Consider the following 19183-nt stretch of genomic DNA (forward strand, 5'->3'; position numbering starts at 1 on the left):
GGCCACATGGCCTGGAAATCTGTCTGCGACAAACCCCATAGTCGCATTTGACCGGACCTAACCATCCAGGGGTCATTTACTTCTACATTATTATTATTATTATTATTATTATTATTATTATTATTATTCTACTCTTCATTCGAAGATTACAGACGTATGTCATTCACATCTTCATTGTAGACCAGAGATTCAAATCTTAGAAATCTTTAAATGAACGCTTCCTGACAATCAACTCAAGCGTTAGTTGATTAATTCACCAAAGTTTACAGCCCTTCTGTGCACGTATGTTTTAGATCAATTATCAGACCCAATCAATCAAATGTATGTAAAATTGAAGCACAGTAATAGCCTCAACTACCTATAACCCAAGGGGACATAGGCCTTACAGCTAGCTACATTCACTCTTGCAAAGATTTTTAATATGCAATGACCTGAGCTCTATAAATAGGCTAACTCCCCCTTGGCTCCAAGAAAGGGCAAGCTGGCTTGGATCTCCCACACAGCACTAGAGCACTGATCTCCCGCCGCTGCCGCCCCCACTTGTTCCTTCTTGGATGCTGCACGTGCCGCCCCCTTACCAGGTTGCTGCGACTGCTGAGGCAGCTGTTGGCTGCGCTGGGGGCTGTAGGCCACCGGGTGAGAGAGAGGTCGGTATTGCTGGCTAGAGTTTGGGTACTGCCCGGGTGGGTAGTAAGAAACCTGAATCTGTCAGGAGGGGGAAAAAGCAGTCAGTAAATAAGACAAAGGACATAACTGTAGCAGAGCTCTGGGCTTCTGACTGACAAGCCGCTCAAGAGGACACCAGTTGCAGCAAAAGGTTAGCCTCAAGGGGACATCAGCAGGAGACACACGGTCACAAGCACGTGAAGTTCAGACAGACACACAGGAGTAGCCACAAGGAACCAAGGATCCTTGGAGAACCCTCAAAAGAGAAAGCATACAAGCATTTGCAGAATGACAGCCTCTTGCTACACCCCTCAAAACAACAACAGCAACAACAACAACAACAACAACAACAAACCAACCCTCTCACACTTTCTGGGCTTTTCTGACTCAACTGAATACACAGATAGGGAAAAGAAAAACATGGCTTTGACCAACAGAACAAGCAGTCTCTGGAAATTCAATTATTTCATAGTTAGGTAGCATCCAACTTCCATCTTTCATAGTTGGGTAACACCTGTGCAGCTTTGTAGGTGGAGATGGAGTGGATTGAGTAGGTTCTGCAAGAGCACCACAGGCAATATTTGCAAATGAGGCTGAAAACTCTCCCCAATATTCTGTCCATTTGCATTTCTTACAGCAGAAAGTATTGATCTGATGTTTCCTAGTCTAATCCTATTTTCCTCTTCTGATCTTTCCTCTTCTAATTAATTCTAGAGGGTTCTGGAGGCTTCTCTGTGTGAAAGAAACAAGCAGAAGGTTCATGATGTTTGGGTTATTACTTCAGAGAAGCTGAGTACAGCTGACTTAAACTGGTTCTGTTATCTCTTCTGTCAAGGTCATGCTGACTATAATAATAGGCCAGAAGGAGCCTGGGTTTCACTTTCTCTTTCTATCTCCCTTCTGGTGTGGTATTCTGTATATACAGTGGTACCTCTAGATGCGAATGGGATCCGTTCCGGAGCCCCGTTCACATATAGACGCAAACGTAACTAGCGACGGCAAGTCTGCGTGCGCGCGCGCGCCGCTTTTTGGCGCTTCTGCGCATGCGCGTGACGTCATTTTGAGCGTCTGCACATGTGCAAGCGGCGAAACCCAGAAGTAACGCGCTCCGTTACTTCCGGGTTGCAGCGGAGCACAACTCGAACGAGCTCATCTCGAAGCACATTCAACCCGAGGTACGACTGTAGTGTTAAGGTTTAGTCTTATTATAACTTATTGTAAGTCTGCTGCAACTGGATTTCTTATGGACAGTGCCAATCCTGAATGTATTGGATTTGTGACCATTTTTCTCATTTGCCTTCAGTAGCAATAAAGCTCTGCTGGATGAAATATAATCGCCTCTGGTCTATTTTTGGGGAATCCTGCAACGTGTTCAAGTTTTTACTCTGCTAACTATACACTGGAGTTCTGCTCTGGATCATTATTGAGTAGAATTCCATGACATATACCCCCCAAAGCCTAAGCTAGCTAAATTGACCCAATGCTTAGATACCCTTAATGCTCTGCCCAGCTCCGGTCTACTTGAAATGGTTTTCTGTACCCCTTTTAGCAACTTCTCATCATCATCATTTGATGTTCACTAAGAATCTCTTTCACACATGCACACACTGTCACTTACTTGCTGCGGGGGCTGCATATAGCTCTGGGGCTGCAGAACCTGCTGGGCTGGGGCTGTGTGTCCGGAGGCAGAGTAGGTGGAGGCTGTGATTGGCTGCCCAGGAGAAGCCATGATGAATCCCGTCTGCTGAGGATGCTGAGACATGATTGGCGGCTGGAACATGGATGAGGACGGATCTGGTGCTTCTGTGGAACCCTGGCGGCTGAGGCTGATCTGCCCAAAATGGTTGCTGAGCTCATCAGCCTGTAGCCAGAGGACAAGAGAAGGAAGAACTGAGTAACTGTGACCTCAAGTTGTTCGCACCAGCAGGTACATGGAACCACAACAGCCCTCCCTCTCCTGAATGAAAAAGGGATCAAGCAATCAGCACTTTGCCCAGGAAAAGTGTTCTTAGACAGTGTGAATATCAAGAAAAACAACAATGAAAGTGACCATTTGACTTAAAGGCAGATCCTTCCTACCACTTTAGTGTCTCAATGCTTTGTCCCTTCACGATATAGGCCAATGCAAGTGACATAACATTCTGGATAGGTCACTCTACATAGCCAAGTCCCCTTCTCTTTGACTTCTCATACTCGGACACAATCAAGAACTGCAACCTAACATCTTGTGTAAAATAAACAGGCCAAAATTTGCCTAATTCCTGTATCAGTGGGAATGGAGAAGGGGGCTAAGGCAGGGCTGGATTAACCAAAGATGCCAACAAGTAATTTCCCTATACTAAGGTTGCCATATCTCTGGGTTTTCCTGGGCACGTCCTCTTTTTCAGCATTATAATCTCCATCCAGGAGATCTTCGTTTCTCTCTCTCTCTCTCTCTCTCTCTCTCTCTCTCTCTCTCTGTGTGTGTGTGTGTGAGAGAGAGAGAGAGAGAGAGAGAGAGTGTTTCCCTCCTCTTTCTTGGTGGGACTCCCGCCAACCTTTGCCCACCTGGCTGCTCCCCATAGTGGAAGGGAAGGAGGGTGCCGCAGCTCCAAGGGGGAATGGTGGCAAGTCAGGTGCCGCTAGGGGACTTTCGGCTGCAGGAGGTGGGCAAGGGGCGGCTGAAGTGGACCCAGAAGTGGTTGCATCCATTGAAGCAATGAGATCACACCACACGGGTTGGTGGTAGGGGGAAGGTGAGGAAGAGGAGGGGGTGGTGAGAGGTTGGACAAATCTGCAGGATGGCACGCAAGCTGGGAGGCACGTTCTGGGCACTGGGCACTGGGCAAGGCAAGAGCACAGTGCGGCGAAGTTGCCCGGCTCAGGATGCATTTGGACTGCCAGCTGCTGTGCCAGAGACGTGGGGTCTGGTGAGCAACTCAGAGCTCCCTCTCTGTCGTCCTGCTGCTGCTGCTCAGATGGGACCCAGTGGGGAAGAAAGGTGCGTGTGGGACCCCCAGCAGGAAGGGAGGCTTCTTTGTTTTTATTTTTGGGTGGGTGAGTGCAGAGGAGACCGAAAATGGCAGTGCCCACAGGGGAGGCCTAAGCCAACAAGGGCCTCCCGTTGAGGACGCTGCCCTAGCCCTCAGGAATGGCTCTGACCACCAGACGTAGCAATAATCATCCTCATCCTTATTTTTAAAAATAAAATTTAATTTTAAAAAATCCTCCCACCTTTTTTTGGTTTGTTTAGTCATTTTTCTTTTCTTCCTTTTCTGTGGGGGAGGGAAGAAAATCCCTTTCTTCTTTTAACTATATCTTCCCTTCTATTTCTACTCTACTTTCACTGACGTCTCTTAATGATCCCCCCCATTTTTATTTTTAACATTCATTTTGATTTTTTATCAACATTATTAAACATTTCAATACACCTTTCATATTTTACTGCGCGCGCGCGCACACACACACACACACACACACAACCATACTACCATTTTTTTCTTCCTCCTCCCCCCCTTCCCCTCCCGGCCCACCAACAAATGTGTCCTGGTAAATGTGTCCTCTTTTTTGCTCTTTGAAATATGGGAAGACTACTAAGATCTCACTGCTGTATATGAGACCATGGATTCCTTTGAGTGTGCTGCCACAGGTGACGAGTCCCTACTTATTACTATGCTACCATGACGCAGGAATCAGCTGCCAATGGCAATTTCCAGCTCAAATACATGTAGGCATGTAGGCTTGCCACATGACTGTATATATGCAATGGATGTGCAATTTCCTCCATGTTATTGCTATTGGAATGGAAACAAGCATTATGTGAAACAAACATACTATTATGCAATAAACCCTAAACAAGTTGTAGTATGGCGCCTCTGTTATAAGATCATCATCGTCATCTAGAACAGGGGTGGGCAATGTGGTGCCCTCCAGATGTTGCTTGAATGCAACGTCCACAATCCCTGACCACTGGGCCACTGATGGGGTGTTGCAAACTAATGTCATCTGGGGGGCCAAAGGCTCCCCATTCCTGATCTAGAATATCTCCACTGCTAGACACAGCATGACTCTTCCACTCCACAAACAAAATAATCATATTGACCATCTTGTGACAGAACAACTAGGTTCTCTATCTTGCCACAGTTGGCTCATGACACTTTGCTGCGGTAAAATACAGATGGCATCCCTCTTGCTGCCCACACCCATCCATTAGCTAACAGGGTATTAGGTGGCATGGTCTGTCCCAGCTTCTGCTAACCTAGCAGTTCAAAATCATACCAGTTCAAGTAGATAAATAGGTACCGCTGTGGTGGGAAGGTAAATGGTGTTCCATGTGCTCTTACACTTGTCACGGTCCTCCGTGTGCCAGTAGCGGTTTATTCATTCTGGCCACATGACGCTGAAAGCTGTCTGTGGACAAACGCCAGCTCCCTTGGCCTGCATGATGAGCACCGCACCCCATAGTTGCCTTTGACTGGACTTAACTGTCCAGGGGTCCTTTACCTTTTTACCTTTCAAATAACTAACACAGTCTGGTTCTCTCAGTTTTAAGGCCTGTGTTTTAACTTGGGGATTATGGTGAATTTAAGTTTCCTTGCATATTTATTTTGATTTTGATTTCAGGGTTTGTTTTTGATTTCTATATGAATTGTTTTTATATATCTTTCATGTGAGCTGCCCAGAAAACTTTGAGTTATGGGGCAGCATACGAATGTTAATTTAAAATTCTCCTATGCAAATTGGGTTGAAATGACCAGGAGTTGTGGAAGCGCTCTTCTGCAGCTCTTGTTCATTTCAACGAGGCTCAATATGTCAGTGTACTGTGACCAGATCTCCTTCCTGCTGTCCTCAATGGTACCTGAAGTCTGCCTGCCTCTCATAGGAAACTGACTGAACTTTAGCAGAGGTGCATAACTGTTAACCGTCCCTTATTTGGCGGGAAACTCCCTTATCCCAGTGTCGTGTCCCGCTGCTGTCCCGGATTGATGATGTCCCTTAAATTTCCCAGGTTTCAAAGGACGCAGCTCCTCTCCCTCCCTCCCTGCCGGCCAGGGAGGAGGGAGGCTCCAACTGTGTTACTTGGCTGCCCTGCCCGCCCCCCTCCGGCCTCCTCTCACCAGCCTCGGCCCCCAGGAGCCCCTCCCCGCCGGGACTGGCGGGAGCCTTGAGCCCTTCCGCCGCCATCCTCCTCGTGGCCACCAAACTGAGCATCTCTGCCTGGGGCCTCTCCTCTGCCCATAGCCACCACCTCTCCTGCTAGGCCGTACTGCGGCTGCACCGCCAAAGGACCCGGATGAGATGGGCAGCCTATGAATTGCTGAGGAGCCTTGAGAGGAGAGCGAGGACAACCATAGAGAAAGCAGTTCAGAGAGAGGAGGAGGAGGAGGAGGAGGCGGAGGCGCGGGCAGGTGTTCCAAGGGCTAACCATGGAGAGGGAAAGTGGAGGAAGGACCACAAGCGCTTCTCCCATAGATTTGTAGTGGTAGACTAGCATAGATGGTCTGATCTGCGGGTTTACTTCGGGCGCTATTCCCCCCCCTCCTCCCGCCCCGCCTGATGGAACTGAGAGCTGCAGATGGAGTACGAGAGAAAAGATACAGAACTGCAGCAGCATCTTCGTAGCTTGGACTTCGTTTTGCGCGAAAAGTGGTTGCTGCTTGTAGTTATTTAATTGCAGTGTTTCATCAGCTGGTGTCTTGATCAGCAACCTCTGGAAACGAAGGGCTAAAAACCGGCGCTGCTCTCCCAAATTATCTGGTCCTTTTAACTTCGTATTTCAGCTGGCTGCCTAAAATCCCTTATTTTGGCTGCTGATCCCTTATTTTCGAGGCTTCTGGTCCCTTATTTTCAAATCTGCAAGTTGACAGCTATGCAGAGGTACATAGAACATAAACCTACCAACCCTTCATTATGTACTTTAAATGCTGAATATTTAAATGGTTAACTCAAGATCAAGAGGCAGAACTGCCGGAGCCTCAGTTCCCCAAAGGCAGTCCAAATCATCAATGTGCTGTGGGAAAGAAATAGGAGGAAACAAGGTACACCATAGAAAGACACCTCAAGCACCACACCATCTGGATAGCAGACTTCTCTTCTTCCACCTCAACTACCACTCTACTGATTGCAGGCTAATCTGGAAATCTTGCTAAACTCATTTCCCCTACATAATATTCATGCATGCAGGGAAAGTAAGATAGGATGCAGCCTAAGACTCACAGAGCTCAGCACTGTTTGCCTCAGCTAAATCAGAGGTTTTCAACCTTTTTGAGTCTATGGCTCCCAACTACATTCTTGCTGTGGGGCTCAGGAGCCCAGTTATGTCACCCCTTGCCTGCCCTCTCACCCTTTTCGAGCACCCTCCCTTGTGGAGTGTTCCCTCAGCCTCCTCTCCTCTCCCCTCTCCTTGGGAGTCCTTTGGACAGCTGCTGATGCTGCCCATGGTCTCTGAGCTGCCCCCCCCAACCCCAAAGAGAGGTGTCTCCTCACACTGCCCCACAGGAGCCTGGGACTTGTCTGGCTGGGCTCCCTCGCCCACTTGCTAGCTTACTCCAAGGTCGCCTCAGCTCCTGGCAACCAGCACACCCTGGCCAGCCACAGAGGCACCATTGGCCAGTCAGGGCTGCTGCAACAAACAGCTGTGCAAGACTTTGGGAGGCAGAGATGTGAGAGGGCATCAGAGGAGAGAGGGAAGGAAAGAGGGACAGAGGCCAGTGTTGCCAGCGGCACTCCTGACCATCATTCAAGGCACCCCAGGGAGCCACGGCACACTGATTGAAAACCACTGACCTAAATGTTCTAACCCCACATTTGCCAACTGCCTTATTAGTCAGATTTGATGACCTGTATGCAGGAATATCATCAGAAAAAGCACTATGCAAATTGAGGAATCATATAGCAGTGGGCAAAACCAAATTTATCCAACTGTAACACATTACAGCCATGCCCTCTGGTGGCTGTTACGGCCACATCTCATACAAAACCAGGAAAATGTCCTTTGGTACACATGCCCTGTTAGTTCAAGGTGTTTCACCTTCAGCTGGTCTCTCACAAAAGTAATTTGGGTGTCAAAAATGAATTAGTGAACACTTTCATGCAACTGCATTCCAGACAAGTGGAACAGGCCTGCTGACTGAGAGAGACACTTCATTTTCCCATCCACAATAATATTGCTCTTTGAGCAATAGGAAACTGTAACAGGAGCTTTCTTTTAGGAAAGACATTTGGGAGCCATATAAAAACTGAGCAACAATTGTGCATTTGTTGCATTATAAATAAAAAGCCACGAACACACTTGAGAGATGGAAATTCTGTCCTGTTGAAGCAGAGCCCATCATCATCCTATGTAGTAGTATTTGTGTGTGTATTTGTGTGTGTGTGTGACGTTTTTATTATGTACCCAAAGCGAACAAGCAGCTAACAAAATCAGCACTGGAATGCAGCACATTCTTTATTATGCCAAAGAGAGAGAGAAAGAGAGAGAGTGAGAAAGAGAAAGAAGAGAGAGAGAGAGAGAGAGAGAGAGAGAGAGAGAGAGAGAGAAAGAAAGAAAGAAAGAAAGAAAGAAAGAAAGAAAGAAAGAAAGAAAGAAAGAAAATCTAAGAAGTTGGGTTTTTAATACCATATTGTACTGCTGGGGTGGAGAGACTGGCAGGAGGACTTGGGGGCAGGAGCTTGGAGAGTACTGAACAGGCTGCGGAGAGGGCTGCAGAGCTGGGACTGGCTAAGAGTAGAAAAGGAAAGGAAAGGAAGAAACAGGCAAAGGAAGCAGGGGGTGGGGGGAGAGGAAAGGAGAGGGCAAGGGCAGAGGGAGAAAAGGCAGAACAAGGTTAGTCATTATACATAAAGACATAAGAGGTCTGAAAAGATACCACCAGCTACTGAGCTGGCTTTCCATCTGCTTTAGAGAAAAAGAAAAACCAAGAAATAGAAGCTCTGGAAGACTTCAGCCAAGGGGGAAAGGAAATAGGAATAGCAAGATGCCGAATACCGATTTCTGAGAACTCTGACATCAACATGCATTCCAATTCAGGTGCCTAGTGGCCCTTGCAGCCTTAAAAGAAACCTGCCCTGCAACTGGCAGGGCTGTAAAGATTAGGAAACAGGACTCTGCTTTTAGCTGCTTCCTAAGTTTTACAAATCCTGCCAACCTAGCAGTTTGAAAGCACATCAAAGTGCAAATAGATAAATAGGTACCACTCCAGTGGGAAGGTAAACGGCGTTTCTGTGCGTTGCTCTGGTTCACCAGAAGCGGCTTAGTCATGCTGGCCACATGACCCGGAAGCTGTACGCTGGCTCCCTCGGCCTATAGAGCGAGATGAGCATGCAACCCCAGAGTCAGTCACAACTGGACCTAATGGTCAGGGGTCCCTTTACCCTTTACCTTTAAGTTTTACAAAAATAGCATAGGATTTAAAAAAGATGAAAATCTTTGTCCTGATCACATAAATAATGTAAAGTAAGTATTTTATTCTTCTAGGTGGCAAATTCTGGAAAATACACAATTCATCAAGGTGGAGCACACTGGACATATTTGCACATCATGGTAAACCACAATTTAGAGTGACATAAATGAGCCTTGTGCACATAGTCTCCACATGCCCTATTCTCCTCCTGAACAGCTGGAAGGAGTATGGACCACTTTTGCTTAACAACAGTTTGTTGTTTCGCCTGAAGTGACAGATTGTGCATAATATAGGTAGCCATGTTGGTCTGATGCAGAGACCAACTAAGTTTGTTCTTGGTATAAGCTATCGTTTGCATGCACACTTCTTCAGATAGCTGTGGTTAATTAAATTTTGTTTAGAGCAAAAAGAAAGTGAACCCATGCTACACTGGAGGAGACAGGAGTGAGCCCAAGGCCTGAATAGGCTTGTTCACATCATACAAAACTATGGATACTGTGACATGCAAACATAGCCATTCACTGGTCTTAAACCAAAATTGGATAAGCCAATTTATCTAAATTGCTAGTTTCGGTTTTCCAGTAATCAGAAAGCAAAGGGGGAAATAGTAACACTAAGCTCTGAGGATGCTTCCAGAAGCAAGGGAGGACAAACGGAGCCGAGGGACTCCTAAGGAGATGTCTGCCAGCTATGAGATCTCCAAGGAGGACATAATGTAGCCCCTGTCCCTTGTAGTAGCAAGGAATGTGACCCTGCCCCTTAACAACAACATAATGGTGTTTAAAAACTACATGATCTTAGTTTCCTCTCCTAGTTAGAAATGTGAAGACCTACAAGTCAGAAAAGGGGGGAAATCCCCCTTCAGACATTGATTCTGATTATTGTCAAGTATATATTATTTACGGGGATGCAGTAGGACATAAAATCTAACCAACAAATAAGGATGTCTAATTTGACAGTTGCTAGGTATGAGGATGAAATAATATCAACTGCCTCAACAACTTTGTAAAATATAGCAGGATATCGTCATTTATCACTACCCCTTATGTTATGGAGGTGTTATTTTTCTGAGCTTTCCCTGTGAATGCATGTTTCTTCTTTTTCTGCATAACAATGCTGAGGTCTACATACTGTTTCTTGGCCCAGATGATTCTATTTTAAATAGGTCTACTCAAAAGTAAGTTACAATAAATTCAGCCTTACTCCCAAGTAGGAGTGCACAGACTGTAGCCAAAGCAGCAGAAAAACTCCTCCATACAAAATTTCTCATCTCTTCATGGCCCTGCTAAGGTGAGTCGAACCAACAATTCTTCTGCTTCAAATTACTATCCTTCCTGTAAAATTACTAAATAAAACTATACCTTATGCTCCATTTGAGCTAAATTAAAAGGTCTGTCATGTCACGCAGCAACAAAAAAGAACGATCTGCAAATATTTCAATCCTGCTGCTCTCTGTGGCGACTGAAGGAACTGAGTAGGAAGATGGCCACATTCCCTAAGGACTGAGCAGTTTGGTGCAAACCTACCGCTAAGGAGGACAGCCAGAGCCTGGTGTGTCTGTCTCAAATTGTTCTGCTGAGGCAGGGGCAGACCTGTTGTGGGACATGCAGAACTGCAAAGCCCCCACAATCACACATTCCAGGCTTTCCAGAGGCAAATCACCTTAACACGCATCTGTGAGCGTTTTGTTAGGATGAACCTCTGTCCAGTTTTCTTTGGTTTCTTCCAAAGATGAGAGGCAAGTACCAGACATTTTAGGGCATCTCCCCACAAGACACTCTTTGTTTTTGATTTAAAAAATAATAATTTTAATTAAAGATTTTCTTGGTTTACAAAAGTACGCTCATTGTCTCTTTTTCCAGGTCGTAGAGTCTTTTCTACAGATCAGTTACATTTGATTTGAGACATTAGTTTTGTATACAATATAAGGCTGGGGAAGAACTGAGGGGGGGAGACACTCTTTGTGGTTGGGAATAACACATCAGCTGCTTCAAATCATTATATCTCAATGGAATAAGCCAGTATATGAATTGACATTTTGCCTAAGTGTGTAGCCCCTTTGCTTCTTCACAGCACACTTGAACGCAATACGGATGTCTTCACTTAACCAGTGTCCTGCCTCATCTGAACTGGAAAACTATGGTAACCAGCTTTGGAACAAGCCAGGATTCCAAGGCAAGTTCAAACTATAATTTAGGCTTTGTTTTGAAGCTAGGAAACATTGTAGCCCAAATAAATATGGCTGATTAGATCCCTTCAAGCCAAAGACACCCTGAGCTGATTCTCACTGATCACCTTGCTCCTTTTCACAGTAGGAAAAGGCCAACAATGTCAGCCCAATGCAAGAGGTCAGGACAGAGCTTGCCCCTGCTGTATGATGTAACCTTCACACCTAGGCATGTGTGCGAGCATGCACACACATAACGGTTTAAGAAATTCCTAATTTCTAATTAGGAATGTGTCCTAATGATATAATTCTATTCCACACATTGTGTCCGGTGTTTTTCTTCTTCTTCTTTTTTCAAGTATTCAAGCATTCTGAAAAAGACTAACTTTCCTTGGAATGAGGAATTTGCAGTGATTGCAAAATTACACATAAATATGGGCAATGGCTGGTGAGATCCAGGAAACCAGAGTAAATTCTAGTGCATGGGGTGGAGGACAGCAAGGATTCATTATCCCTCCCTTTCCCTTCCTCATTGCTAGCAGAACCAGCTTGAATTATTCATCTTGTTATGTACTGAAGTTCTCACCCTGGGCCAGCAGGGGGATACTGTAGATAGTTATGCAAATAAGGGATCGAAAGTGATTGGATTCAGTGATTGGATAGTTTTAGAAAGTTGTTACAATTATGTGTACTGGAGCTCTATATAAGCAGGCTGACTGAACCCTTCAGTTCAGTTCTGTTCTGGCCTCTGAATAAACAAGAGCTGTTTGAAGAATCGCTGTGTCGTCTGATATGTTCACCCACAACTTAACATGACTATTTCACTGTTCTTAGAGCAGAATTCAGGGTCTTTTTTCCTTTGCAAGTGCAGAATATAAGCAGTTCTGCCTTACAGTCACCCTTTTTGCAGTTGATGCTACTGCATCCCTGCAATGCCACATTAGGACCTATGCCAGTGGTGGGGAGCAGGTGCTTCTTCAAGTCTGATCAGCCCCAGCCAGCAGGACCAATTGTCAGATATGGTTGGAGCTGCAGTCCAACATATATATCAAGGGCTACAGTTTCCCCATTCCTGATTTAGGCCTACTGAAGCAATGTCACCCCAAACTGCATGTTGTGGGAAGCCAGGTTTTGCTACCATGACAGAATCAGTTTGATAGGACTGGATGGGAAGGGAGAGATAAAGAAGAACAATTTGTGTAGATAATTAAAACAACAACAACCCTTTTCTAGCAGCAGCTAATGCACATTCTTCTGTTTCTGCTTCCTGGCTAAGGAACCACAAGAAAACATTCCCTAGAACCTGGTGACATTGAACAGTGACTCACCTGTGATATGATGTGATTACTCATCGACGGCTGTTGCTGGGGTGTGGGTGGAAGTGGTTGCTGTTGCTGCTGTTGTTGCTGAGCAGCGCATGGCAAGAGTCCTTGGCCAGGCTGAGCAGAGGAGACTTGGCTGCAGGCTTCTGGGGTACTTAGTGACAGACCTTCACAAGGAAACAAAATGCACACAACAGATGTTAACAAAAAACGTGCATTACTTCTGAAAGGAGAGGTGTGAGGGTTCAAGCCTGGCTAGAAGAAACACCGTAAGGACGGAAAATCCTTGATGTATACAAAAATGACTCCGCACATGGTCAGGGGCACCTTTGTCATTGGCCTGGCTAGGCATTTCTACAACAGATTCAGTACAGAGCCATGGCTCAGTTGAAGCCTTGGTGCACAACACCCTACTTCTCTTAGCCTATTTCACTTTGGTGCACTGATGTCTGGGTTCTGCTGTTCTTGTGAGTTGCTCTGTGCATTTCTATTATGAATAAATGCATATAAAATTCCAAGGTAACTAGATTTTCATAAGTTAATATGCTAGGCAAATGGAGCCTGAACTTCCCTGCGCTTACAGGCAGACTTTCAAAATATATCCACCTTCTCTGTAGCAGCTGGACAATCATCACAGCTGCATCTGAGCAATTTCGGGCATTAGCTGGTGTTTACTCCCACAGACCCTCTGTGAGGTAAAGGATTTACTTGTTAGTTCCATCTTCCAGGTGGATACAAAGGGTTCTGGTCATATTTTTACAGACTCAGCCATGAAAATAACTGAATGAACTAATCTCTCCTAGGTCCCAATACAGTGCCCTTTGGACCACCCCCCTGAAGAATATTTGTGGCACAAAAGGAAACTAGAAGTATAAAGAACACTGGTTAATTGCTCTGCTTTGTGGCAAACTTGGAAAGGGTAGCTGTATTAAGTGTCAATCTGTACACGCTTTAGCTCCTGGAGAATGCCAACAGCTGATGCAATTGCCATCTGGTTCAGGTCCTCAATAAAGACCTCACTTCTGGGTTTGGTCTCAGGAAGTTGTTATATAGCTAGAAGCTAAGTCACATAATAGATTGGGGAAATGTATCCATGCTTTCCTACATGGATACAAATTGCAGGGCATCATGGCTAGCTGGGGATTCATTGTGGCATGTATGCTCAATACGTGTCTGTTCTGTATTCTGTACAGATAGGTAGCCGTGTTGGTCTGCCATAGTCAAAATAAAAAAGTTCCTTCCAGTAGCACCTTAAAGACCAACTAAGTTAGTTCTTGGTATGAGCTTTCATGTGCATGAGTGTATCTGAAGAAGTGTGCATGCACACGAAAGCTCATACCAAGAACTAACTTAGTTGGTCTTTAAGGTGCTACTGGAAGGAACTTTTTTATTTTGACTGTATTCTGTACATTATTTTTTCACATGGACATTGTTTTGTACAATAGAGATATTCTAAAACCATTATGTCTGAAGCAGCCTTAGCCTTCCCATATACATCCCAAGTAGAATCACAAAAGTAGAGTTGGAAGGGACCTCGAGAGTCCAGCCCCCTGCAACGCAGGAATCTCAACTAAAGCATCCCTGGCAGGTGGCCATCCAACTTCTGCTTAAAAACTTCCAAGGAAGGAGAGTCCACAGCCTCCCGAGGGAGACTGTTCCATTTTCAAACAGCTCTTACTGTCAGGAAATCCTTCCTGATGGTTAGTCAGACTCTCCTTTCTTATAACTTGAAGCCATTTGTGTGAGTCCTACCTTCTGGAGCAGGAGAAAACAAGCGTGCTCCACCTTCCATGTGACAGCCCTTCAGATATTTGAAGATGGCTATCATATTTTCTCTCCTCTATTTGGATTTACCACCAAGAAAGACAAACCAATGCTCTTACTTATGAGCAATCTTACGGCAACACACTGCGTGTTTTATTCATCTGCTCCTGCTCTTTGTAAATATGTACTGCAGGTGTGCAGGGGAGGGGAAAGTGCAAGAGTAATGACAAGAAACAATAAAATAAAAATGAAGTGACCTGAAAACGGCACTATTCAGATGTGACTTGAACCCCCCCCCCGCCTGCTTCTCTCCCAAGGCCAGATATCTAGCACTTTGACCTCAAGAGATATCCTTTGTAGTCATCATCATCATCACCATCATCATTTTATTTGTACGCTGCCTTTCCGTAGTTGAAGCCATGCTCAAGGCAGCTTACAAGATTACAAAATTACAAAAGTAGTCATAAGCAATAAATAAAACGCATCAAAAAGTACACAAGAAAACTTAAACAAATTCCACATAAATCATAAGATATAAATATACAAAAAAATCCTATCAATAACAGCAACAACAAAAACCAACAAAACCACCTAAACAATACCCCTGAATAACTAGATCTTTGTCCAGTTTCACTTATACCAAAATACTCTGTCATAGCAAAGGAGGGGGAAGAATTGTGACCGTGAGCAGGCAACGATGGATAGAGGCAGGAGAAATAAATACGGGCGTTTCAGTGCCTGTCCCTGAAGTTCAACTGGAAGATACTTGTAAACAGGGTGAGTACATGGATGGTTGGATATGAATCATTCCCAACAGTGAGAGAGGAGACACAACGCTGCTGTGTTCCACACCCACCCCTTTATTGATATTATTCCAATTTCTGAGCTAAAGAAGAATAATTAGTACATCTGTAAAGCCATCATCCACCCTCTGTGCAGAGGAAGATGACTTGCTGCGAAGTAACAGAAGGGAGCCTGGAGACTGCAATTCCTTCCATGCCGACATGACTGGGAAAATGGAACAATATGTTTTTCATATAATTAAGATGTATAAGCAGAGAGCTGTATTTTTTGGCTAACTGCAAGGTGATCAATTCAGTATCCTAAGAATTTCTGCCTGCTTTCTCCCGCTCCTTTAGTCATTGGATTATACAGCTAATAAAAAATAATAATCCGTATTATCTGATGACATCTCAGAAGTCAGAGAGATGGAGCAACATTTACAGTTGCTGGGGAAGTGGGGCTGCAGTGTCCATGGCAGGGGGAAGGGAGGCTGTAGTGGAAAAGGCTCAGGGCCCCCTCCATATCCTTCCCTCTTTTTATTCCCTGGACAAAACTCACACACAAAATTAAAGTGATTTGGAAACTCAGATCTTGACAAATTAACAAATTAACTTAGGAAATTATCCTCCCAGCACAGAATTCTGAGGGAATGGGGTGGGGTGGGTTAAAGTACTCACATGTTATATGGAATGGTGGGAAAACAAAAGTAGAACCAAGTAATTTTGAAGAGTTTGGGAGGGAATAAATTCCACCAATCGGGGGAAAACAACAACACTTGGATAATGTCAGTGGTGCAATACAGGAAGTTCAATACAACACATTTCAACTGATGGTACATTCAGATCTGGGCATGAATGAGAATTCAATAGTGCTATGTTTAGCCACTCCTGTCAAGCCTTAAATCAGCTGATATTTTTTCATGAATGACACAAAAAACTTTGAAGTTAAATACAACGTTTTGGACAGGCAACTCTCGCCATTTTGTGGCATTTTCTGTTGGGAATTATAGGATCAAAACTACCTAAACAGTACCGAAATTTATGTATGCAGCTACAGCTGCAGGAATGTTATTTGCCCCCAAATGGAAAGAAGTAGAAGTCCTGACAAGAGAAGAATGGCTACAGAAAGGATTATGCAGAAATGCCGAAACTTACCAGAAGAACAAGAAATCAGGACAACAAACTTTTTATAAGGGAATGGAAATGGTTTACTGATTATTTACAAACAAACTATAAACAGATTAAAACATTGGCAGGATTATTGTTATAACTTGCAGCTTCAAAAACATGTATGAGAAGAGATGAATAAAAGAATAAGTCAAAATAATTTGGAATATGCAGGGAATGATGAAAATAAATTTAAGGGACCACAGAAAGAGGAGGAAGGAAGTTGAAGTTTCAAATGTTAGAATTATTGAACTATTGTTGAAATGTAAATAAATGAAAATTATAAATAAAATTATATATAAAAAAGAGAATTCAAGAGTGCTATGTTTAGCCATGTCTGTCAAGCCTTCAATCAGCTAATATGTTTCATGAATGACACAAAAACTTAGAAGGGAAATGCAACACTTTGGACGGGCAACTCTCACCATTTTGTTGCATTTTTTCAAGACAGAAAAGTCATGAAACTCAATTTTCCAGAAAACCCAGTTGTTAGTCCCTAGGAAGAGTGAAACCAGTTTATATCATTGATTCATCTAGCTCTGCTTTATCTGTAATGAGTGGAAATAGTTCTCCAGGACAGGAATCTCTCCTAGTGTCAGGACTGGTCGTTGTCCTCTTCAGATCACCACACAAACGCTTCTTGTTCTTTTATAAAACTTTTTATTGCGTATTAACAAAACATTCTTATAAACAGTTCTTAACTATTATTCCTCAGAGTCACTTCTTTCAGATACCTTCTGAGCTCTGCTTCTCCATGACCAGCCACTCTCAAAATGGCGAAGGCGCCTTTCCCTTCGCTTTCCCGCTCTTTTTCCTACCCTCCTGGCTAGAGCTGGCCTGGATCTCCCCTCCTCCGAATCTGAGCTAGAACTGAACCCTTGCCTTTCCTGTGAACAACCGGTCCCTCCCTGTTGTTCCTCTTGCTCCCTTCTATTAGATTCACTGCTCTCCTCCCCCCCTTGGGGAATGCTTTCTCCCTCTGATAAACTGGAAACCTCTAATTCTTCCCTGACACCTAGGTCTACTCTGACTTGTTGGGGATTGAACCTGGGACCTTCTGCATGCAAAGGTGATGGAAACCTTCTACTACAGTTTTCTTCTTGTTCTTGTGTTGCCTCATCCTGACCACTATCCATCAAAACACCAGTCTTCAATATAAATGGTAAATCTTACTCTTTCATTTCCAGTAGATGCACTCCATCTCCCTTTGCTTAGTTTTCCCCATTATGATGGTGTGGAAATGCTAGTTTCAAAATCACTTTTCCCCCACCCAATTTATAGTATTAAGGGACTAACAGCTCATTTCGTCAATAATTTTCTTTTCCAAAGTCCACATAACTTTTCATTTCTCTTGATTTATTGGCCTGTGAGCTGCCTCAAGATGGGAACAATCTATAGTTATTATTGAATTGTGCACTAACTAAAAGAACAGGAAAACCTCAGAACTGAGGGTGCAGACTGAATTCCTCACCAATCCAGGAGAATTATGCAGGGCCACAGTTACTAATACAGCCTTGGCCGTCTTTCTTGTTGAGTGCAACTGCCACTGATAGAAAAACAACCAGGACTATTCACATGAGTTGCTTATGGAAAGCATAGCTCCTTGACAGACTCATCCAAAACACATGTGTCCAGTTAGCACTCACCAGCACTGAGGAGACTTGTAGCATGGCTCAATGTCATCACTTAAGAGGTACTACAATAGTACTCTCTAAAGCTACTGCCTTTCTGCGCGCGCACACACACACACACACACACACACACACACACACCCTGTGACTGTCACATACAAAGCAGCTGTGTAAAAAAGGAGTCTACACTGTGACCTGTTTTCAAATGTGAGAATTGTTCTATGTAGAAAAGCATCACTGCAAGGAAAAATTCTGCATATCAACATGTGTGCATCTGTCTCATTGAGTGTACAGAATTTGAAAATCCATTAGTTACAGCATCCCAATACTGATGAATGGCAAAGGAGAGATATACTTGCCATAGTGACAACCTAAACTGACTTGTAGGTGTGCCCCCCCCCCCCGCACAGAAGTGCTTTCCCTAAAACAAACTGGTTGCAGTGCCATCAAGCCTTGAACGGTGGTGCCAGACCTCCCAAATCTCAAAGGCAACAGAAGGCTCCTTGATAGTAAGTGTCCATTTACAGAGGTGACCTAGACATCCTAGACAAGATCAAGCCAAGGGGTACACAACAGCAATTGGTGGGGCATCACAGAGCATCGCTGCTGCTTACTGAGAGCGGGAGGGGGCAAGGAGCGGACAGTGACAGGAGCATCAGATTGGCTCTGCTGCCACACTTGCACCACACTAAGCTCCCAGCACATTGATCCTTCACCTTTTGGGAAGGGGCAGCAATGTTCAGCAATGGAAAGCCAGGTAAACAATGCTGCCCTCCCTGTAGCAGCCTGCTGACTGCGGCTGGGGTGCACATTCATTCTACACTCCATTAAAATCAAAGGGCTTTTCCTCTTTCTTATTTTTGCAGATTGGCTTTGCAGCCAGTATATAAAACAGAATGGTTTATGGGCAGTTCAAGAACTCAGGGTGAAGAGGGATAGAGGCCGCAACAGCAGTGCCAACTCTTTAGAGCAGGGGTCTGCAACCTTTAAGACAAAAAAAGCCACTTGGACCCGTTTCCGAAGAAAAAAACACCTGGGAGCCACAAAACCATTGCAACATTTAAAGCATGTACGCCGCTGCCCTCCGATCTGACAGCGGGCGGGAAGGTGACGTCGGGACGGTGCGTGACTAATGCACGCACTGCCCCCATGCGACATCACAGCCAGTACAGCACCCGCCACAGTGGGGAGTGTCAGGGCGCACAATGTGCCTCCTCCCCTCACTAGTATCCGTCCCAGAGCCGCGGCAAAGGTGTAAAAGAGCCACATGTGGCTCTGGAGCCGCGGGTTGCAGACCCCTGCT

At 44.7% G+C, this 19183-nt stretch overlaps 1 protein-coding gene and 1 long non-coding RNA gene across 12 annotated transcripts in view; both read right to left on the reverse strand.

Moving 5' to 3' along the window:
• Positions 1–19183, reverse strand: part of R3HDM2 (R3H domain containing 2) — a 130644-nt gene that overhangs the window by 13442 nt on the left and 98019 nt on the right. For 6 of the 11 annotated variants that reach the window (XM_083486309.1, XM_083486308.1, XM_083486316.1 and 3 more), the window contains 3 exons: positions 12543–12703; positions 2285–2527; positions 579–705 (listed from right to left, as the gene is read on the reverse strand). In XM_083486309.1, coding sequence (XP_083342435.1) covers positions 579–705; positions 2285–2527; positions 12543–12703 — 531 coding nt within the window. Of the gene's footprint in view, positions 1–578; positions 706–2284; positions 2528–8263; positions 8366–12542; positions 12704–19183 lie in introns of all 11 variants that reach the window. The other 5 variants (XM_083486313.1, XM_083486312.1, XM_083486311.1 and 2 more) reach the window with 1 other exon arrangement.
• Positions 14673–17993, reverse strand: LOC310699172. The gene is made up of 2 exons (XR_014521965.1): positions 17265–17993; positions 14673–16838 (listed from the first exon to the last, which is right to left on the reverse strand). It is a non-coding gene; the product is annotated as an uncharacterized lncRNA (long non-coding RNA).

This window comes from Podarcis liolepis, assembly GCF_965112155.1.
Source record: "Podarcis liolepis genome assembly, chromosome: 2".
In the NCBI taxonomy this organism is placed as follows: domain Eukaryota; kingdom Metazoa; phylum Chordata; class Lepidosauria; order Squamata; family Lacertidae; genus Podarcis; species Podarcis liolepis.